We start from the raw sequence: 24,754 nt of genomic DNA, 5'->3' as shown, positions 1-24,754 counted from the left end.
CTTCGGGATGTCTCCTTGTAAGTGGGTGTGTAGAACTTATGGTAATATGAAATTTCACCAAGGGAAAAGTTGCAATGGGCATAATTTTTGCCATGGCAACCGAAAATGTTTTTGACAACACAGTATGTATATTTTCCCATTGAAAATAACATGGGAATCTGAGCACTTCTAAGGGTCCCCCTGTAAAAAATAATGATAATAAGTATAATTAAAATTGTTAATTTTGATCAAATTTAAACAACTTAATTCCATTTTATTAATTTCGATAAAATTCAATAATTATCGTCGATTCGGCGATAAGTTGGCAAATACAACTTTTTTATCTTCACGTTTCACTTTTCTCCATTTTTACCGATTCTGATCAATTTTTACATATTTTTATCAAATTGACCAAAATTCATCAAAATATCATAAAATTAATTTAATTTGTCAATTTTGATGTTTTTTTTTTTGGTTTTGAAATTTTTCACAGGGGTAATTTCCTCGGTAGATTAAAATCACAAGGTGTTTAAGTGGCCCTATGTTTTTACTTTTAAAAATTATTTATATGAAATAATATAGTTTATAATTACTTTTCCATCAGTGTATAAGTTTATCTTCCGCGTTTTAAATTTTTACTGAGGGCCATTTCTACAATGACCACACATTTTCAAAACGCATCTTCCCAACGTAATCCTCGACTATTAGCGCCATCTTTTGCAGAAACGTTGCAAACGCAGAATTACGTCACATTAGCAGTGATGGGCGCGCTCGTATCTTTGGATACTTTTAGGATACGAGATGATACTTTATCCAAAAAATTAAAATTAAAATATACGATTTTGATATGATCTTCTACATTGCAAAATGATCGCGATAGAATTTTGAAGAAATAAATTCGGGAGCGAACTATATTTGAAAAGATTCTTCTCTTACCTAGCCTAGCGAAAAAAAAGAGCGGAATAGAGCTAGTGCTTCCATTTTTTGTATTAGAAATTACACGATAGATTTTTTCTGGTTTCTCTTCAATTTTGTTTGTATTTGAGAGGAAATATTTTAGCGCCATCTAGATATGCCGATATACACTATTTGAGCGGCGAACGTATCTCACGTGATACCGAAATATAGGCAAACCCGAAACAATGTTAAGTGATAGAAGGGAGAGGAGCGGTCAAAGGTCGCGCCGTTTTTCTAGCTGTTTTTTAACGGGGGGGGGGGGGGATAATTCCCTCTATCCCTAGGCAGACAGAGGAAGGAAAGCAAAGACTGATTCTAGCGATAAAAAGCTGCGCCGCGTAGCCTGAAAGGCGATTTCAAAACTAAAACCAAAACTTCCAAAAGTTATTTTTCCCACCGTCCCAACTCCCACGCAGTTAGAGTGTCACGTGTGTTGCAAACTGGCAGCGTGGGCTGTGGCGATGCAATATCTTTATTTATTTTCCATAATTTAGTTTTTGAAAATACGAAAATTAAGATCGATTCTAATCCATAAAATCAAAATCAAATATTGGAGGGTTTACTATTGAATTAATAATCAAAAGATAAAAATTGTAATATTCATTTTAATACTTCGAACTTTTGATATGAAAAAATTTGATTCTACTTTCTCGTGAAACGTACTTGAAATATTTTTAAATATACTTTTCAAAATAATGAAAACTAAAGAAGTGTTTGAAATGATACTTATCTAAATCTTTAAAGATTTCTTCTGAAATTTTTCAGGCAAGGGCAAAAAAGAATTGAAAATAATTGAAACTCTCATATCTTAAAGAAATTTGAAAGATCGTGAAAAAATCAAAGGGCCAAAACTGAATAAAATGAAAGATTGTGAATGATTTTGTCGCCATCTATGCTCAAAAATATCAAAAATAAAATGATATTTACAGAAATTTCAGAGGGAAAAAATTGAAAGTATAGTATAGCTGCTGCCATCTATGTAAAAATATACGAAAAAGATAGATAGAAATTTTTTTGTGCATCACTGCACATTAGACGCAGCTTACGACACAGACTTTTTAAGGAATTTTTAGCAAGACAATTACCGACCGGAAAAACAAGCCGGATATTGTGGCCAATTCCGGTTCATCCCCTTCGCCAGCCCCAAGTGGAGGGTGACGTTGAGGAGGCGACCATTTTGGTACGGGGAGAGCTACGCGATAGCTGCCCTAGATAATCTTTTATTTGTGTATGTTCAGAGTAAATCGTTAGGCCTAATAGGTGCTCTTGGCCTCGTTGTCACAGAGGTGGGCAAAAATAGTGAGCACTCGTTTTTGAAAATCCTGCAGTAATGAGCGAGCGCTTCAAATTCGAATTCCAGCTGCTCTTGTTCAGCGAGAGGGCTAAATTGAGCAGCCTCTGGGCGAGCGCCGAATAGTTCGCTCCGGCGTTGATGGCTGACGGCGCGCTGAGGGAGATTCCCCCCTCGACGGGTTAGTTCCCTCACTTTTAAGCGCTCACCGCGCGCTGAGCGAGATCTCCCGATCGTCGGAATAGCCCCCTCACTTTTAAGCGACGCGTTAGTACCCTCAGTAGAAAGCGCTGACGCAGCGTTGAGGGAAAATTACCGAGAGAAGGAATAGTTCGCTCTGATTTGAGCGCTAGCTACGCGTGGATTTTGATCACGGTGAGCGACGGTAAAGTTCGTTTACGCAAATCGCTCACAGCGCGGCGAGCAAAAATTTCAAAAATCAAACATTAAACTATTACTCGGCTATGGGTTTATTATTTACTTTTTTTATTAATAAAATGAAGGGTACTCTAAACGTCGGGAGTTAATGATATCTCCGATTGAATAAAATTCAAAGGTTCTTCCGAATTTATCCAACGATAAACTAGACTGCAAATATTCCGTTTAGTGTTAAAAGAGCTTTATTAAATATTAAAAGCCACAAATTATAACAATAGGCGCTGGTATACATTCTTTTGGTCTTGACAAACTTGGCAGGTGAAATGGGCTACGCGGTACGCGTTTCTTCATTTTTAGGGGATTGTGGCTCGCGCTACTTTAAAGGAAAATATTAGCGCGCTCTCAACTTAAATTAATGATCGGTACCATAAAAACAAGTGGACATTTACTAACCCCTAATCCAACTCATTTGTAAATCTCCAGAATTTAATAGACAGTTTTAGCAACTACCTACAGGGGCGGTGCCAGAAGATTCTTAGGTGTAGGCTAATAATGTTTATCATTTGTGGGCCCCCTGTTCCTCAATATTGGACTTATAATTCAATTTTGCAAATTCAGGTAATTTATTTATTATTTGATATTAGTGCGGTTTTTAAAATTTTACAGTATTAACTATCATCACATATTTTATTTGAATTTAAAAATCGACTTGATGTGGCCCCGTCAGATCGATTTGTGGGCCCCTATTTGAACACAAAAGTAGGCTATAGCTCGGGTTGCCTACCCCTAACGCCGCTCCTGACTACCTACACCGGGATTTTATTCACAGTGAACGACGACAGAGTTCGTTTACGGTAAATCGCGAAGAGCAAACATTTCAAAAATAAACTTCACATTTGACGGTATGAACAAGTTAATAATAAGATTATTTTTAATGTATATGTAAAATATAATACAATATCTTTGCATATAACCATCTTCGATTTTGTCCATTGTTATCGATTATTTTCCATTTTTAAAAAGCATTACGTTATAATTTTTTTTCCAATTTAAATAATATTTTTTAGATACCTGGTTTTGAAACTAATAGCGTTCTTTTCGTTTTTATTTCACACCGAATTTTAGTAATAATAACAAGTTGGCAAGCCAAAATATACCTCTCCTCGGAAGAATTGTCCCTAGTGGTATTAATTTCTCGAGATAACCCTTAAAGATATATCTCCGCAATTTAGAGTTATTTGTTAAAAATATTAACCCATTTCTATCCCGCCCGGTATAAAATTTTAATTATAATTAAAATAATTGAGACGAAACGACCAATTTTAATTTATTCAGAATATCATAAGTTAAGTAGTTACAACAGTAAGTTAGACGTACTATAACAATGCACAATTGAATTAAACCCTTTTACAGAACAAGTTTATCAGTTAAATATAATACGAAGCAAATTTTAATGAAAGAAATATCTACAGAGGCTTTTTGGAATTACTCGCTTACGAAATACTTGCCGCATCTTTAACGCTCATTTTATTTCAACACTCGCCCTTGATGAAGATACCGTAGATATCTGGTAGTGGACGACTCGTTCACTTTCTGTTGACGTTGTGACGCATACCACATGAAAAAGACCAATGCCGTCCAATTTCCAATATCATATAATGACTCGCACACCCAAGAAATCATTGACTGCGTTAGAAATCGTAGATATCCAAATATCCACACCAAATGTATTTACAAGAAGCAAAAACCTTACCATCAACAAAGCACAGAGAGCCACTTGACAAACCGCCAGCTCTTAAAGCAAGTAAAGTTAAATTATCTCCTTTGAATTAACAGAACTATATATAGATCGTTAAGAAAGTGGACCACCCACAGGGTCTACCCTTTAACCCTCTAATCTCGGCTGACTGCGCTAAAACAAGATTTAACCTTTAAAAAATACCAGATTAGGCCTTCATAAATTCATTAATAAAAAAAGACTTTATTACCTATTATGCTTACGATGCCTGTCTTAATTTCAGTGAATCTAAGCAGCTATCGGTGGTTCTGTGGTAGAGCGCTCGACTGCCAAGCCGAATGGTCTGGGTTCGAAACCTGGGTGGCGCATTTGTTTTTAATCAATAGAGAAACGCTAAATTAGAATTTCTTCGATGCAATAATTTCAATTTCAATTCTATTTCAATTAAACCAAAATTTCCTACTCTATTAAATACGCTTCCGATAAATCTGAAGGTCTAATTTTCAATAAGGCGTAACAAGTGTCGGTGGTTCTGTGGTAGAACGTCCGCCTGTCAATCAGGAGGTCTCGGGTTCAAATCCCGCCCGATGCGATCGCAAATTGATACTAAGACGAATACCGTGTACAACTGGTGGAAACCCTGCCATTGGACGTTGAGAGGTAGCATTACACTCAGCACTCGGTCCGTCCCAAAGTCATTAAGAAGAAGTTGGAGAGAAAACGCCCATATAAACACAACAGATTCAACATGCACAACCATCAGAACACAAACACAACAAATTCAACACTCACAACCTACGCATAAACATTACAAAAAACGTAATACACCAAACCGTCACGACGGTGAGCGAAAAAACACCATCCAAACCAAACCGCAAATGCATCCGTTAACGCTCACCGTCACACGGTGGTTTTGCCAACCCTTTGAGAAACTGCGTACGCAGTGATTACACTTTGCACCGAAAATGCGAACGCGTTCGCAGTCCTGACAGACAGACAGACCCACCCACAGACCCACCTCGGAGAGGTAAAAATGTTTGAATAATTCTAATGTCTAGTTTGTGCGGGTAACAAAAATCAACAGTGAAGAAGCTGTCAAAGATCACCGTCAAGCTCAGCATGTGGGGAGTGGGGACCCGCTGGCTGCCGGGGAGTATGAACAAGGAGGAAGGGGGGTGGCATTACCAAGGTAACCTATTTAAAGTTACTATAGACAGTAGGCTATAATCACTATGCTGTAAACATCTGTGTCGCGCGAAAGCGATCCAAATGTAACGACTGACGATTACGATAAAAATTACATCATTCTTCCGAACTTCAAAAGGGCGTTATTTTATTTCTGGGGGGGGGGGGGATTTCTATTTGAACTTGTAATAACTTACACACAAATATTTTCTTTACATTTTTCTGTTTTTATTGCTTACGATGTTACACTTAATATACAATATTGGAAGTATTTCAATATTTATTTAAATCTTCGCTCTTGCTTGATACCTACAAAGATTCTCAAAAAAAATTGTGTGGATCGTGTCATTTTCGCCTAATTTGGTTTGCACATGTTTCTTAACAATGAAACGAAACCAAAATTAGTTACAGACATACGCCAAACGAGGAGGCAATGAACACCGCTAATGCCCCACAATGGAACATTTTGAAAAAAAAAAACCACCGTGGAACTTCGTATGTCATTAGAAAGTGTTCATCTTGTAAAATACGGAACAATTAAAACAGCGAATATATTTTAGTTTCAATAGTTCAGCATTTTAGAATCACACAGTCTAATGGTCTTTAGACCAAACGAAGGTGGTCCTGAAAAGGACCGTTTTGGTTTTAGCCAATTATTTGGCTTCTTCTGGTTTTTGAATTTTTGAGACCTTTACGCAAGAACAACCAGCTACAGCCACTTAGGGGGCTTTGTTGGCATTGTCCAACTGCTCCTTATACAACTGGAGTTCAAATTCCATTGCCCCGTTCTTTAACTTGGCATTCATCAGCTCGTCTGGCCTTTGGGCGAGTTCTTGTTCGTTACAGAAAATATCAAAATATTTTTCTGTAAATCGTCCTAAGAAATAAAAAAACAAAAATTATCAATAATTAGTAACAATAATAATAACTATATGTAAAACTAAGTTGCTGTATTTACGTTTTAGCGATCGGCTTTCAACTTGAAGCTTGAAAAGAGGGGGGGGGGGGTGGAACCTCAACCCCTTTCCAAACTATCCCAATCGTTTCAATTTTGGGACCCGCAGGTGGAGTCCAGACACGAAGGCGTCTCTTTCGGCATCTTAACGAAAAGGCAAAGGTTGACCACTCATAGGAAACGTCTCTTAGTCGCAGCGGGACATGACTAACCAAATATTTCCCCGAAATAGGCATTCACTCGCTAATTTAGGCTTGACTTATAATATACATATATAAATATACTTTTCGCTAAACTGAACTCCCCCTAAAAATGAGTCGTATAGCTTCATAGATAGACTAGATCAAAACTAGCCCTTCTGAAACCGAAATAAGTATATAGGAAAACGGAGAAAACCATGTATATTCGGGCCGCGTCTACGGAACGTTAGCTCCAAAGTATATTTTTCTGGACTACGGATAGACTAACATGAAAACGTTAATCAATAAAAATAAAAATACTACGTAATATCATAAATCCATAATTTAATGGAAATAATTCACTAAAAGCTATTTACAGAGTGACGTCATCACGGTAAAAAATCGCCCCTAGCGAGATGCTGATAAAGGGCACGTCATACACGAGAAGCCCTCTATATAGAGTGTCTCTTGTGGCTAGTTATCAGTAAACGTTTTGCATATAAAGAATAAGACGTGTCATACTTATGTAACAATATTATTAACTAATGGTATTATTAGCTATTTTTACTACATTTATTTACAATATTTATTTATTCTGTGTTACTATTTACTAAGTTGCGACTAATCGGGCCGATTAGATATTATTGAACCTTGGAATCTATAGCCGACATATTCAGACATTAGAATAATATTAGTTAATTCAAAAGCATTGAATTGGCGGCTTGGCCCGATTCATAAAATCCTATTTGGCTCTGCAAACCTTTTTTCCCACTTTGGGCTTTTTTTTTTCAACACTGCCCATTCCAGACAGCAAGGGCACCACTTACTCGTTACAGCACCTGACAAAAATATTAAAATAGGGGGACAGTCAATGGAGGGTTTTTTCTATTTAGCATCGAACCCATTTTCTTCATTCTCGCAGTTTTCAATTTCAACAATAGCGTGTACTTCTTAACGTCATATGACGGGGGGTCAACGCCAGAATTCCGAACTGACGCCAATGAGTCGCCCCTCCCTTGGGTCTTAGCCAATGCTAGGGCAATTTCGAAGTTTCCTATACTTAAACCTCGCTTCGTAATCCTTTCTACAATAATAGTATAAATAGTAGGTTCCTTTCTCATTTCGTTACAGTTTCTTGTCGACTTTTCTCAAGTCTGCGTCTTTCGATTCGTATTTCGGTCCTTCCTTAGTTTAATTTTTTCGTGTTTTTTGCTTTAGCTGTTCATAATTTAATTTTTTCGAGTCCATAGTTTTGGAGTTATAGTACTTCGACTGTGGCTTGAGTTTTTTTATTCAGTTTCAGGCTTTAAGTTCGCTTCCGTATTTTACAAGATGAACACTTTCCTTTTTTTTTCAAAATGTTCCATTGTGGGGCATTAGCGGTGTTCATTGCCTCCTCGTTTGGCGTATGTCTGTAACTAATTTTGGTTTCGTTTCATTGTTAAGAAACATGTGCATACCAAATTAGGCGAAAATGACACGATCCACACAATTTATTTTGAGAATCTTTGTAGGTATCAAGCAAGAGCGAAGATTTAAATAATTATTGAAATACTTCCAATATTGTATATAAAGTGTAACATCGTAAGCAATAAAAACAGAAAAATGTAAAGAAAATATTTGTGTGTAAGTTATTACAAGTTCAAATAGAAATCCCCCCCCCCCCAGAAATAAAATAACGCCCTTTTGAAGTTCGGAAGAATGATGTAATTTTTATCGTAATCGTCAGTCGTTACATTTGGATCGCTTTCGCGCGACACAGATGTTTACAGCATAGTGATTATAGCCTACTGTCTATAGTAACTTTAAATAGGTTACCTTGGTAATGCCACCCCCCTTCCTCCTTGTTCATACTCCCCGGCAGCCAGCGGCTCCCCACTCCCCACATGCTGAGCTTGACGGTGATCTTTGACAGCTTCTTCACTGTTGATTTTTGTTACCCGCACAAACTAGACATTAGAATTATTCAAACATTTTTATTATTACTAAAATTCGGTGTGAAATAAAAACGAAAAGAACGCTATTAGTTTCAAAACCAGGTATCTAAAAAATATTATTTAAATTGGAAAAAAAATTATAACGTAATGCTTTTTAAAAATGGAAAATAATCGATAACTTTGTAACTATACATTGGCCGCTATTTGTAATATTTATATTTTTAGTGTAAAGGAAGTTTGAAAAACGGCAAAAAAGAAAATTCGCGTAAATCGAGTTACCTCAATTTGGAACTAAAACAGTTTTAATATTGGCACAGGCTGGCCATTATATTAATTCCAACCCCTCCCTTTTTTTCTGAAAAAAATTATTATTTAAAAACCGTGAATCTTCGCAATTAGCTTGATCATTTGATGATATGGTTATTTTTGTCGATGTCATAAACAATGGACCAAATCGAAGATGGTTATATGCAAAGATATTGTATTATATTTTATATATACATTAAAAATAATCTTATTATTAACTTGTTCATACCGTCAAATGTGAAGTTTAATTTTTGAAATGTTTGCTCTTCGCGATTTACCGTAAACGAACTTTGTCGTCGTTCACTGTGAATAAAATCCCGGTGTAGGTAGTCAGGAGCGGCGTTAGGGGTAGGCAACCCGAGCTATAGCCTACTTTTGTGTTCAAATAGGGGCCCACAAATCGATCTGATGGGGCCACATCAAGTCGATTTTTAAATTCAAATAAAATATGTGATGATAGTTAATACTGTAAAATTTTAAAAACCGCACTAATATCAAATAATAAATAAATTACCTGAATTTGCAAAATTTAATTTTAAGTCCAATATTGAGGAACAGGGGCCCACAAATGATAAACATTATTAGCCTACACCTAAGAATCTTCTGGCACCGCCCCTGTAGGTAGTTGCTAAAACTGTCTATTAAATTCTGGAGATTTACAAATGAGTTGGATTAGGGGTTAGTAAATGTCCACTTGTTTTTATGGTACCGATCATTAATTTAAGTTGAGAGCGCGCTAATATTTTCCTTTAAAGTAGCGCGAGCCACAATCCCCTAAAAATGAAGAAACGCGTACCGCGTTGCCCATTTCACCTGCCAAGTTTGTCAAGACCAAAAGAATGTATACTAGCGCCTATTGTTATAATTTGTGGCTTTTAATATTTAATAAAGCTCTTTTAACACTAAACGGAATATTTGCAGTCTAGTTTATCGTTGGATAAATTCGGAAGAACCTTTGAATTTTATTCAATCGGAGATATCATTAACTCCCGACGTTTAGAGTACCCTTCATTTTATTAATAAAAAAAGTAAATAATAAACCCATAGCCGAGTAATAGTTTAATGTTTGATTTTTGAAATTTTTGCTCGCCGCGCTGTGAGCGATTTGCGTAAACGAACTTTACCGTCGCTCACCGTGATCAAAATCCGCGCGTAGCTAGCGCTCAAATCTGAGCGAACTATTCCTTCTCTCGGTAATTTTCCCTCAACGCTGCGTCAGCGCTTTCTACTGAGGGTACTAACGCGTCGCTTAAAAGTGAGGGGGCTATTCCGACGATCGGGAGATCTCGCTCAGCGCGCGGTGAGCGCTTAAAAGTGAGGGAACTAACCCGTCGAGGGGGGAATCTCCCTCAGCGCGCCGTCAGCCATCAACGCCAGAGCGAACTATTCGGCGCTCGCCCAGAGGCTTCTCAATTAGAGATAGAGAAAATAAACTCGTTTGCCTTGAGTACTCGCTCACTTGAGCAAGCCGTGTTTAAAACTCTATATGCTCATTTTTCCGAACGCTCGCAACTTTTTGCCCACCTCTGCGTTGTCATAGTGAGTGCGCGCCTAGGCTTAGAATCGTCGCTTTATAATTTGTTAATCAGCGTTGCCAGACGTACGATAATTATCGCACAGTGCGATAATTTTTTTTTATGGCGTATGATATCGTACTATTATTTCGATAATTCTGCCTCAACGTATGATAATGTTTGATAATTTTTAGATTTTTTTTAAAAACCTTCGAACGATTTAAATTTTAGCGACTTTGACCGTCTGAGTCCGACGGAGTTGACGTTGAGAGGTAATACCCACCGATTGCGGCTACTTGAGAAAAATGGCGTGTAGAATCAAGGACAGTAGATACAGGGACGAAAAAGTGTATTGGCGGCCTCTGTTGGAATATATCACCTAAAACGACCTAAACGCAAGGAGAGTTAGTTGTAAACAAAAAAAAAATGGCGGTCACCTAATTTTAGCGGTTCTTAACGAGGTTTAAGTGTTCAAAACAAATGGGCATTTTTTTATTTACGCTCGTAGTTTTATTTTTAATTTAACATCAAAATGGTAAAAACTAACTACAATAATACTGTCCATGGTGAACCACGTCTTAACAATGGCCGCGGTTTGTTTACATCTAACTCCCCGTGAATATGAAGACGTTTAAAATCGTTTTTTTTTTTTTTTTTTAGAAGCTCGTTATGAGCGATTGTAACGGGTGGGACAATTCAGTCCGCTCGTCCATTTGATTAATCAGGTGCGAGATATGTGTTACGGCCACGCCAACGGGGGGATACTTAGGGATAGGGTTGGGACACCCGTGGCGGAAGTATGACAACCACCCGTTGGGGGATTAGTGGTCATCCACAAACTCTGCCTCCCGGACGCCTGGGATTACAGGAGTGAGCCACTACTCCCGGCAAATCGGAATTTTGTTTCCTGCTTTCTCGTCCCTGTATCTACTGTCCTTGGTAGAATCATCTAATAGTCTCGCCAATTGGCGGCGTTTTTCGCCGGAAATGTCGGATCACGTGACCGTCGGTCATATTTTCAGAGTGGAAAAAATATTTCGAAAAAGGTGTCTGGCAGCATTTCTCTCTGAAAATATGGCAGGTGGATAACGCCCATTGGGTTGGGAATATTAATCTAGAGGTCCAATCAAAACGTCGGATTTCAGTATTTCGCGAAACAAGTTTTTAAAAATAAGAATACTGTCGTCTGCTCCCATCGGCGTCCCAAATGACGAGAAAACGTTATCATTCTACCCGTGGCGCCGTCTATCTCTCAATGGTTCGTTCAAATAAGACGCGTTTTCAAGCAAAAAGATTTTTTTTCTTCAAAATAATGGATGGCGCCACGGGTCATATGATAACGTTTGCTCGTCATTTTAGAGCAGACGGCACATTCGTATTTTTCAAAAACTTGTTTCGCGGGGAGCAGATTTGATTGGATCTCTAGATTAATATTCCCAACTCAATGATAACGCCGTCGAAAATCCGTTTCGGCGTTCTGGTTATATCGACCACGGCCAACTTTGACACTCGCGCAATAGCGGCCAACCCATTCGTTGAAGTTTCTATGTTAACCTAAAACAAAAATATATCTCGGCTCTGAGCGCCCCCAGCGGAAAAATATTTTTAGAATAGTTTTTGCATTGAAGCCAATATAAAAATGAGCGTGGCGCTGAACGCCGTTAGTTTATAGCGGGAAAATCCTTGTTCATGGAATATCGGCGAATGGGCTGGCCGCTATTTTGCTCGAGTGTCAAAGTTGGCCGTTACTATAGTAAATATTTCTTGTTTATTGTAAATTTTGTTATAAAATGTTTCCGAGTCTGAAGGCTTCAAAAAAATCATCTAAATTCAACGCATTTATGTATGAATTAAAAATTATAATTTTTTGATCTGGCAACGCTCTTTTGTTTGTAGATTACGTATTGTTGCCGCTAGGGGCGATCATTGTTTTTGGATATGACGTCAATTCTATAAGTATTTACTCAATCAATGCGTTATCGTTATTTTACTGTATACAATTGCTTGTTTAAAATTTTTAACGATAAATGAATCGCTTTAAAATTAGCGCCATTTTATTTTAATATGAATATCCTACCCACAGAGCCATTTGGCGGAAGAGGAAAAAACAAATTTACAAATGTTAATAATGATGTGGACTACTTAACACACAGGTATGCCCAGACTATCCAGATTATAAATAAACTTTTGGGTAGCATTTGTTCACAGTTTTTTATTTTTTTAACCGATCTCAACACCCATTTCCTCCCGTCTTGTGAAATATAGAAGTTTAATTCGCAATCTACCGTTAACCTCGTGCACTAACTAACCTTTAGCTATATAAACTGTAAGCAGACGTGAAAACTCAGAAGTAAATCTCCATCTTCATTTCCGGTTTTGAATCATCTTTTTTAGTTCGCTCGCTAGGTAGCGTGACAGCCCAAACAAAACCTTTAAAGAATAGATTTGAGTTAATTAATCCCTACGCCATGGATACGGGGTCAAAGTTGAAGGACGCTCCGGAATGAAGAAAACCAAGAACCCATAGAAGTAACTAAGAACTATGAAAATATGAAATGCTGGCACCTAGGAGCAACAAACACAGCACCCCACGCAAGGAGAACGCAACCCGTCAAAAGTCGTGCATTTTCATGTGTTCATTTTTCATTGGTTAGACTCTTTAGCGCCTGCTGCCGTCGGAAGGGGAAAATTCGGAAATTGTCTTCCTCCTTTCTCTAAAACGTTCAGCGTAAAGGCTCGTCCAATGAATGAAATTTGTACATAACACTGCGTTAGCGTGTTTAAAGGATAGCTGCGTTCTCCTTGTGTTTGTTGCTCCTAGCAAGGACAGTTTTGAACACTTAAACCTCGTCAAGAACCGCTAAAATTAGGTGACCGCCATTTTTTTTGTTTAAAACTAACTCTCCTTGCGTTTAGGTCGTTTTAGGTTATATAGTCCAACAGAGGCCGCCAGTACACTTTCTCGTCCCTGTATCTACTGTCCTTGCTCCTATAGCTAGCACTGTGAAGTTATACTTCTCAGACTTGGGAAATTGACTGGCTCCCTCTAGTGCTTACATTTTAAAAATAGTCTTGGATAATTTATTCAATAAATTTTAATTTATTATTATTATTTATTGTTATTATTATATAATCTGCTTAGTAGACGAAATCCATCCATTTATGAGCTTCTAGGAAGTAACCGAAAAAACTAATTGAAAAGGAACATTTCGCTAACATGATGCAATAGGCGATACTATAAAGTAAATTTGGTCTTAGCCAACTTGTAAAAATGGGAAAACAAAATAACGTGACTACCTTTTCACAGCCAACTTCGATTCGGTAACTCGTGTAAATAGTTGGCCGTGCGACGTTAAAGAAAAAAAAATATTCCATCCAGATACTGCAGACAGCTAACTAACTTACACTTTTCTATTACAAAATGTTTTAATTAATAATTTAGACGAATCGATCAAAATTAAAACCGCCATTAGCAAAATAAAATGAATAATAGTTCATATTTCTTATGATAGATGGCGCTGCAGTTCTCCACAAAGTCACGTGACTACCATCTTTTCAGCCCTCCTGGACTTTATAGTTTCGCCTATTTCATTTTAACTTTAAACCCGCCAAATCGTGGCCAGTGGCGGCTTAAGAAGGCTGGTCCCCGGGGCGGCGGTAGTGTTTTGTGACACCCCCCAGGACCGTGCAGAAGTTTTCGCGGGTCCGTCTTCTTCAAGTTTAATCGTTCTGATTTGCACCCCCCCCCTCGAGCTTCTCCGATGGCACCCGGGGCGGACCACCCCCCCCCGCCCCCCCTTAGGCCGCCACTGATCGTGGCATATTTAATATACCCAAAGGTAGCGCTGTCATAGTTTTCCAAACATCCTACGCAATAATCATTCCTAAAACAGTACATTACGTTTATATTTAAACCAAACAAGGCCAACATATTCGGAAAACAAACAAATTGCTTTTATTTAAATCTACAAAACATGGCTGTCATAACTGAAAACATATAAAATTCCCCGCTTCCAGTATTGAAGGTTTCGATGATAGAAAAGTTAAAAACACTCCGTTAGACTCGTGCGGAAGAATAAAGGGGAGGCGGGGGGGGTAGAATTAAAACCGTGTCTATAATAATAGCAACGTTTGCAGCGACCTCCATGTCTGACAGACGCCGTTTGATTGGTCAGGGGGAAGGAGCGACAGTGCTGCAGCTCCCCTCTTCGCCCGACAGTTCCGAAGAGGACGAGAGACTAGTTTACCAACGCACACGACGGAAAAGCGTGGAAAGCAACGGCAGCAATTCGGGAGCGCCTGGGAAACGACTGCTAGTCGATACGAGGCTTAGCTACAAACTGTACAACGCGATCGACCACATGCCGCAACGAGAGAGAATGGACATGGATTATAACGGCAAAAGCGCCACTACTTTCAGCAGACAACGGGGATTTTTCCTGGACGCGCGATGGGCCATCGCGATATTTGTGTTTTTTATCGCGTCTTTGCTTTTAGTTGGACTTCTAGTCGGGTTTTTAGCCCCCCGTAATTGTACAAATTGCGATATACCTGACGAAAATACAGCGGATGGAACCGCCGAACCCGTAATTTCACCCACAGAGGCATTCGCTCTACGCTTACCGTTAACGGTATTTCCAAACGCGTACCACTTAACGTTACAGCCGTTTTTAAATGGTAATCTAACAACCAACGGGTCCATGTCTCTAACTGTGGACTGCAAAATGGAGACGCAAAATATAACGCTCAACGCGTTGAATGTGAACGTAACCCAGGAAAGTGTAACGCTGGAAAGTATGGATAGCAACCGTACAGCGCCTAAAATAACGGGTTTGACGTACGACAAGCAGCACCAGTTTGTGATTGTACACCTGGAATCGTTCATGTTCGTCAACGAAAGCTATCGCCTTAACATGTCCTTTGTGAGTTTGATTAACGATGTCCTTGCTGGTTTGTACAAGTCGTCTTACAAGAGTGGAAATGAAACTAAGTAAGTTCTCAATTACACGTACTTTGATATGTTTGAAAAACGCGCGCTTTAAAACTGGGCCTCGTTTCAACTTTGATGTTAAGTAACGGCGCTAGCTTCTCCGAGGTTGCGCCCATGATTTAGCGTCTGCTATAGACAAATTAAAAAGTCATAAGAAAAATCTTATCAAAATAAAAAAAACGACGCAAAAATTATATTAAAATGAAACTCATTTTTTATAAAGTCAAATTTACGAATAACGACGAGGAAAAACTAATAGCGTCTGCTTTAGCCGCTACCTATCTAGCTTTCAATGACGAACCAAAGGGGGCGTAGCGATAGTTTTCAGTCGCGAACAGTGGCGTAGCCAGGGGGGGGGGCACAGGGGGCACATGCCCCCCCCGAAACGTATGGTCATACGTACAAATATTTTTATTTTTTTATTTTTTTTAATGGTGTGCCCCCCCCCCCCCCGAAACAAAATCCTGGCTACGCCACTGATCGCGAATAATAATAACCACAACGTTTTTACTAGTCTTTAGAACTGCCGGGCAACGATGATAATGTTAAGGAATATGGAAAATTAAAATGATTAACAAGTAAAAAAAAAAGATATTTGGTAACAAAATGATTACGGATTACGTTAGTATGTTACTTATGCTACTACGAACCGTTTACAAAAAGTATTTGACCATGAACCAATCCAGGTGAAATATTTAATGCAGTGCTGCCACGTGGAAAACATAAAAAACATTAGTGAGGAAATTTTAAGAATTAGTAAAAAAGTGGAGAAAGTCAGGAAATTTAATTTTGCTTGAAAATGAAAAAAGGGTTAACATTGACATATTTTGTCTGTAAGAAGTCAGGAAATTTAAAACTAAGTAACTGTGGAAACCTGGTTTAATGATGCGTTTTCTTTTTGAAATTTGAAATTGGTGGGGCGTAATGTAAAATTTATCTGAAATATAAATTCGAAAACAATTTACAACAAATCGGTTAATAAATTAAAAACAAAATAAAATAATGTGAAACTTATTAATGCAATTTGAGGCAGGTATTTATTGGTATAAAACTGAACAGAGCTGAACTGAACTGAACTTATGCGAGATGATTATTGTGGCGTTACCTAGCGGTGTTAAAATGAGTTAAAACGGAGGGGATTAAATACTTTCTAAATATAAAAAGTATTAAAATATTGAAATTAGCAACATTAAACGTCTGTAAAGTTATTTAAAAATACTTAAAACTAATGCAAAGTTGTTGCATAATAAATAAACCTGGGGTAATTGGTTCTTGTACCAACAACGTTTAGCTTTGTACGTTCTCTATTACACATTCGAGTTATTTATTACACTGAAGGTGTAATTTTTCCGTCCTGAAATTGAAAAATGTACCGCTAGATGGCGGGCTATTATTAAAACTCAATATCAACCTTTAATATCTTTATCGTAAAATTTTATAGTTGACTGGCATCAAATGTAGCGTGAACTCCAAAAATGTACCGCTAGATGGCGGGCTATTATTCAAATTCAATATCAACCTCTATCTTTATCGCTAAATTTTAGAACTCATTTCGGTGTAAAATAGGAATTATCTTAATAGGAAGTGATTAATTTATTCAAGGTTCGTGGTGTGAAAGGAATAATTAGAGCCTCATTTTTTGAAATCGTCATCGTATTATTTCGACAAATTCTCGTCTCCAGCCGCTTTTAATATTCATAAAGGACGTTCGAAAGAATTTCGATATTGATTATATCCGTTATGACTGTGTGTCACAGGGACCGTTCGATAACAAAACAATATCATCCATCTGATGATATATTTCTCCATGTGACATTTAATTATCCATGGAACAAGAAATCGTTAAAGGGACTCGCGACTAGCATTTCATCGACACAGTAGGAATTAGTGCATTTTAATTTCCCGAAAAATAAAATGTGGAAAAATTTCCGGAAAATGTTCTGCAAATCGGAAAAATAAAAAATTGTAACATAAATTACTTTTTAAGGGTTTTAAATTATTTTTTACTTTTTATCGATATAAAATGTCTAATATCAGGAAAAATACTACAAAAAATAGTGTTACATTGTTAATCAGTTTAAACTAGTGTAGAGGTTTAGTTTTACTTCTAGATTCGAAAAAATTAGACGAAAATTCCGCTTTATTTAAAATTGCAAGCAATATATTCGACTAATCATGGAATGGAAACTTTTTTATTTATTTATTTTAAAAAGGCCACGGTCATTTTCCACGAAAAATTTTCCGACTTACAACACTAGAAGGAATGCTTTAAAAATACAATTTTGGCAGTTTAGACCGGGCTGATTGAATTTTAGGGTGAGGAGCATACAGCTAAGCGTGAGGTGGTTTGGGATAAATGCTAAACGTGTTTTGGCTGTTCATTAAGCTCTTTCAGATCCAGACGGTATTTCAACGAGGAGGCACCTCGTAATATTAATAATTAGCTAGTCTAATACCTTAAGCTAATACCATAAGTCCATGTCAGTGTAGGGTCCCTGTAAAGAGTGTTTGGTCCACGGTCTCTTTAGCTTTGTAGAACTCGTTTTTTCAATATTGCAATATAATTATTAAGATTTGTACTATGAACATCGACAGACTTAAATAAACCATAGAGTTTGTCACTTTAGGGAAAATTTTACTGAGAGCTAGTAACGAAGTGACGTCATCAGCAGAAGAAAATCTCCCCCTAGCGAGGCGCTGTCAAAGGCTACGTGTGACGCGTTAGCAAGCGGACGCAAAATGCCGACGAAGCCCGTAATGCAGTCTGCCATTTGAATAGATCTCAGTAAAACTTTTGCATGCGAAGAATAGAAAAAGTGTTACACTTTATTATAAAATTATACACTCATGGTGTTACGTTATAAGCTTCTGGTTAAATATCTCGTGCAAACAAAGTTTTTTGTGACACACATTTACGAAAAATTGATTGTAATGGTTACCAAACACTACTATTAGCGTTTTTATTGATTTAAATCGATATTTATTGATAACTGCGCGTTTTTTTCGGTTACGTTTGTTATCGAATAAATACAACGTTAATTTAAAGTAGAGGTTAATCAATTGACTTTTGTTTGGCAAATATTTCGCCGAATAGACAAACAAAAATGAGAAAGCCCAAGCAGACCCCCTTGATTTAAAGGAAAAGTCCAGGTTCGGTAAAACTTGGGTCTATTTGAAAGATCATGTCGAAATATACTTAAAAATATCAGTCCTAAAATTGTATCTTTTTTTAATGACGAGAAATTAATTTTTAAACGACTGAAATTTACCCGCCAAGCGAGCTGCCATTTTCTTTTATCTTCGCTCAGACAGACCGCACGCGGAGCAAGCGCGCGCAGGGAACAAAGCGCTGTTATAGCGCGAACAGCGCGTGATTAAAGTCCTAATACGTCACCGCGAAACAAAATGGCAGATCGCTTGGCGGGTAAATTTGGCTCGTTTAAAAATTCATTTATCGTCATTAAAAAAAGATACAATTTAACGACTGATATTTTTGAGTATATTTAAACATGATCTTTCAAATAGATCAAAGTTTTACCCAACCTGGACTTTTCCTTTAATATTAAACAAGGACCTCATAATTTAGTTACATCGTATCGAGCTCGTGAACGAAAAGAACTTGATAATTTATACTAGGAATATCTAGAGGGGGTAGTCCACTCGTAAAATCTTTGTACACCTGATTACTGATTTTAGAAAAACATTCGCTGATTTCCACTATTTCGCATTGATTTCCATTGATTTTTCATAATAAATCGGTGATCTTTAGTGAATATCTTAAATGATTTCCCGTGATTAGCTACGATTTGTACACCAGATTACTAAGGTGACTACCCCCTCGGGTACCATAGACGAGTTTTAATAATATCTTAAACACGCGCAGTTAGACGAAAAAGAAGACCATCCTAATAGCTATTTTCAGATCCGATAGATGGCGGTGCTTATTGTACATTTCTTTTCGTAAGACTCAGATTCCGCCATCTATTGAGCGAAATCGACAGTATTTATAATTACTATTTTCCCAAATACCAAATTTTGCCAATTTCAAACTACGGCGAAATATGCTTTTAGAAAATTCCGTACCGAAAATTTTAAAATATAAAATGAGTACTTTTATACTATTAATTATTGACCGTTAAAATTACATTATATTAAAAATGGTCGGCTTCTTACGTATTTGGTAATGTATCAACAATAGGTGATTATGAAAAATATCGGTGGTCACGTGATTTGGTTAAGTACTACCAAGTTGAAAGTATCAAAATTGGCCCTTTTTGTAAATTCGTCTGGCTAGTTGGGCAAGGGTTAGCGAGATTTCTATTATTTCATTGTTCAATCGAAAGGATTTTTCGTTTTGAGAGAAGTACGCAAAGTCGTTAAATTAAGGTAATTGTTTTATTAAATGAAATATTTTTAAATTCTATACAAATTGATTTTAATTCTTTTTCAGGAATAATGGAAACATGTATGTAAATATAACCTTGAGTCTTCTATTAAAATTGGGCTTGTTTCTTTATCAATACTTGGTCTAGAACTATAAGAAATAAAAAAAATATATAATAAATTTGTTAACTTCATGTATTTTTAATAATTTTAGAAAAATACTAACTTTTCAAACAATCAATCCATGGTTGGTGCTTTTTACTAAACGCGGACGACCGCGGGCCTCGGTAGGTGCAGACGAATTTAAGCAGCCGACGCTTTGTCAAAAAATAACCAACTCCCGTGAGCCTCTGCGCGCAATTCTTTTTCATAATCACCTATTATAGCTCTTTATATAAAATACGAGAGGTCACGTGATTACGTTAGATTCATCGTGCAGTTAAAGTTAGAGAGCGCTTATTTTTGTTTTTGTTGAGCTCGCGCGAAAACGCACGAGACCCTCTACACGGAAATATTAGGAAGCGCGCGCTCCTAAAAATAACACTTTTTATGTCGTGTATGCGTATATATTATTTTATATAAAGAGCTATTAAAAACCACTTTAGTTACGTAATAAAAATTATTTTAATTAAAATAATTAAAATTATGATTAGTTTCGCGCTCTGTATAGAGATCAGGGCGGCGTTCAAAAACCAAATCGTAAAATAATCTGATACTTCTGATAATTTTTTTTAACTAAATATTTACGAATCATTAAAAATTCTTAAAAAACGTAAAGATAATTTATGTCTAAATAGGGGTAGGGGAGCGGGCTTCCTAAAATACGGAATATTCTAGTTACAATGCAAATCAACGAAGAAACTTGTCAGGCACGAAGTGATAAAAAATTTTGCACTTCGTGCCTGACAAGTTTCTTTGTTGATTTGCATTGTAACTAGAATTAGTAATTAGAAGTAATTTTTATTACGTAACTAAAGTGGTTTTTAATTACTTATCCCTTAAAATAAAAACAATAAAATAATATGAATTAATAATATGCTTAGTTTTATTATTATAAATATAACGGATTCATAAAAATTATATATTTATAATAATTATTTAATGTTGGAATACTTTTGAAGATGGAGGCTGAAATGGGGCGCTGCAGTTCCAGGCAGTACAGAAAGAGGTGGTAATACTTCCCTTCTAAGATATATCTGATTAACTCCTAATAATCAGTGTCTGACGCGTGCGCAGTTTGATGAAAAACTGACCATTATGGTACTTTGTCGTCATTAGCTACGTCACAAATAACGGTAATAGTTATTTCAAAAATAAGTGGTGTGATTGTTGCTTGAAAGTTCTATAGAAAAACCATTAGCTAGTATATTTTCGTTATCGTTGTAATAAATCGATGAATGAATGAATGAATATTTATTTGCTTCTTTTACAAAAGTCCCTTTTATAACAGGGAAGAATCTAATTTAAAAAAGGATTCACATGCATTTGACAAAGGAGAAGATCGTTTCACAGGAGTAACGCCATTAGAGGGCATCTTTTAAATTCCCAAAGTCTTACGATATGGCACTAGCCATCTGAAATATAGTTGAAAATATGTTGTTTTTTTAATAATCTTTATAAAACATCACTTAAAATTGTGCTAGAAATTGTTTTTGTAATAAATTTATATTCGAATTGCAATTAACTAATTATAACTATAAAAATTACAATGAATTAAATATAACTATACAAATTACAATGAACTAAATATAACTATACAAATTACAATGAACTAAATATAACTATAAAAATTACAATGAATTAAATATAACTATACAAATTACAATGAACTAAATATAACTATACAAATTACAATGAATTAAATATAACTATACAAATTACAATGAATTAAATATAACTATACAAATTACAATGAATTAAATATAACTATACAAATACAATGAATTAAATATAACTATACAAATTATAATGAATTAAATATAACTATACAAATTACAATGAATTAAATATAACTATACAAATTACAATGAACTAAATATAACTATACAAATTACAATGAACTAAATATAACTATACAAATTACAATGAATTAAATATAACTATACAAATTACAATGAACTAAATATAACTATACAAATTACAATGAATTAAATATAACTATACAAATTACAATGAATTAAATATAACTATACAAATTACAATGAACTAAATATAACTATAAAAATTACAATGAATTAAATATAACTATACAAATTACAATGAACTAAATATAACTATACAAATTACAATGAATTAAATATAACTATACAAATTACAATGAATTAAATATAACTATACAAATTACAATGAATTAAATATAACTATACAAATTACAATGAATTAAATATAACTATACAAATTACAATGAATTAAATATAACTATACAAATTACAATGAATTAAATATAACTATTCAAATTACAATGAACTAAATATAACTATACAAATTACAATGAACTAAATATAACTATACAAATTACAATGAATTAAATATAACTATACAAATTACAATGAATTAAATATAACTATACAAATTACAATGAATTAAATATAACTATACAAATTACAATGAATTAAATATAACTATACAAATTACAATGAATTAAATATAACTATACAAATTACAATGAATTAAATATAACTATACAAATTACAATGAATTAAATATAACTATACAAATTACAATGAACTAAATATAACTATACAAATTACAATGAATTAAATATAACTATACAAATTACAATGAATTAAATATAACTATACAAATTACAATGAATTAAATATAACTATACAAATTACAATGAATTAAATATAACTATACAAATTACAATGAACTAAATATAACTATACAAATTACAATGAACTAAATATAACTATACAAATTACAATGAATTAAATATAACTATACAAATTACAATGAATTAAATATAACTATACAAATTACAATGAATTAAATATAACTATACAAATTACAATGAATTAAATATAACTATACAAATTACAATGAATTAAATATAACTATACAAATTACAATGAATTAAATATAACTATACAAATTACAATGAACTAAATATAACTATACAAATTACAATGAATTAAATATAACTATACAAATTACAATGAATTAAATATAACTATACAAATTACAATGAATTAAATATAACTATACAAATTACAATGAATTAAATATAACTATACAAATTACAATGAATTAAATATAACTATACAAATTACTTTGAATTAAATATAACTATACAAATTACAATGAATTAAATATAACTATACAAATTACAATGAATTAAATAGAACTATACAAATTACAATGAATTAAATATAACTATACAAATTACAAAAAATAATTATAACTATACAAATTACAATGAATTAAATATAACTATGCAAATTACAAAAAATAATTATAAATATACAAATTACAATGAATTAAATATAACTATACAAATCACAAAAAATAATTATAACTACACAAATTACAATGAATTAAATATAACTATACAAATTACAATGAATTAAATATAACTATACAAATTACAAAAAATAATTATAACTATACAAATTACAATGAATTAAATATAACTATGCAAATTACAAAAAATAATTATAAATATAGAAATCACAAAAAATAATTATAACTACACAAATTACAATGAATTAAATATAACTATACAAATTACAATGAATTAAATATAACTATACAAATTACAAAAAATAATTATAACTATACAAATTACAATGAATTCATTAACTATACAAATTACAATGAATTCATTAACTATACAAATTACAATGAATTCATTAACTATACAAATTACAATGAATTAAATATAACTATACAAATTACAAAAAATAATTATAACTATACAAATTACAATGAATTCATTATAACTATACAAATTACAATGAATTAAATATAACTATACAAATTACAAAAAATAATTATAACTATACAAATTACAATTAATTCATTATAACTATACAAATTACAATTAATTCATTATAACTATACAAATTACAATGAATTAAATATAACTATACAAATTACAAAAAATAATTATAACTATACAAATGCTTTAGTCCCATTCGACCGAAATCCCATTCGACCGAAGGTGGTTTTTGAGGTGTCCCATTCGACCGAATTCCGCCGAAACGTGCGGTTTTTATGTGTCCCATTCGACCGAACGCTGCTATATAAATTGGCTTTTGCTATGTTTTCAATTTAGTTACTGAAGTCGTTTGCAATGGAGCGGATAGCCATTTTAATATCTTTGTACTATGCATTTATTTGAAAATAAAATGGAATGAGCATGAATTATATTTTTATCTTCACCTAGTCAAGAAAAGTAACTGAACCAAAACTGAAATAATAAAATTAACCAACTCTAACCTAACCTAACCTAACCTAACCTAACCTAACCTAACCTAAACATGGATCTTCGATAGTACATACCTTATAAATAAAATACCAAATCACCCCTCCAATTGGGCTACATTTTAAAATTCTTTCGGTCGAATGGGATTCGGTCGAATGGGATTCGGTCGAATGGGATTTCGGTCGAATGGGAATAAACGATACAAATTACAATGAATTAAATATAACTATGCAAATAACAAAAAATAATTATAAATATACAAATTACAATGAATTAAATTTAACTATACAAATCACAAAAATAATTATAACTACACAAATTACAATGAATTAAATATAAATATACAAATTACAATGTATTAAATATAACTATACAAATTACAAAAAATAATTACAACTATGCAAATTACAAATAATTACAACTATGCAAATTACAAATAATTAATTATAGCTATGCAAATTACAAATAATTAATTATAGCTATGCAAATTACAAATAATTAATTATAGCTATGCAAATTACAAATAATTAATTATA

The 24,754-nt window shown here is 34.3% G+C and overlaps 1 protein-coding gene across 1 annotated transcript in view; it reads left to right on the top strand.

The window, feature by feature from the left end:
• LOC149921304 (aminopeptidase N-like) overlaps positions 1 to 24,754 on the top strand; it is a 78,447-nt gene that overhangs the window by 901 nt on the left and 52,792 nt on the right. Inside the window, exons 2-3 of the mRNA XM_090163822.1 lie at positions 12,503 to 12,572; positions 14,557 to 15,409. Coding sequence (XP_090019948.1) covers positions 14,565 to 15,409 — 845 coding nt within the window. The 5' untranslated portion in view covers positions 12,503 to 12,572; positions 14,557 to 14,564. The remainder of the gene's footprint in view (positions 1 to 12,502; positions 12,573 to 14,556; positions 15,410 to 24,754) is intronic.

This window comes from Leiobunum rupestre, chromosome 11 (genome assembly GCF_980474605.1).
Source record: "Leiobunum rupestre chromosome 11, qqLeiRupe1.1.hap1, whole genome shotgun sequence".
Classification (NCBI taxonomy): domain Eukaryota; kingdom Metazoa; phylum Arthropoda; class Arachnida; order Opiliones; family Sclerosomatidae; genus Leiobunum; species Leiobunum rupestre.
The sequence above is the reverse complement of the archived record's forward strand: the minus strand, read 5'-3'. Positions and strand labels throughout refer to the sequence as shown.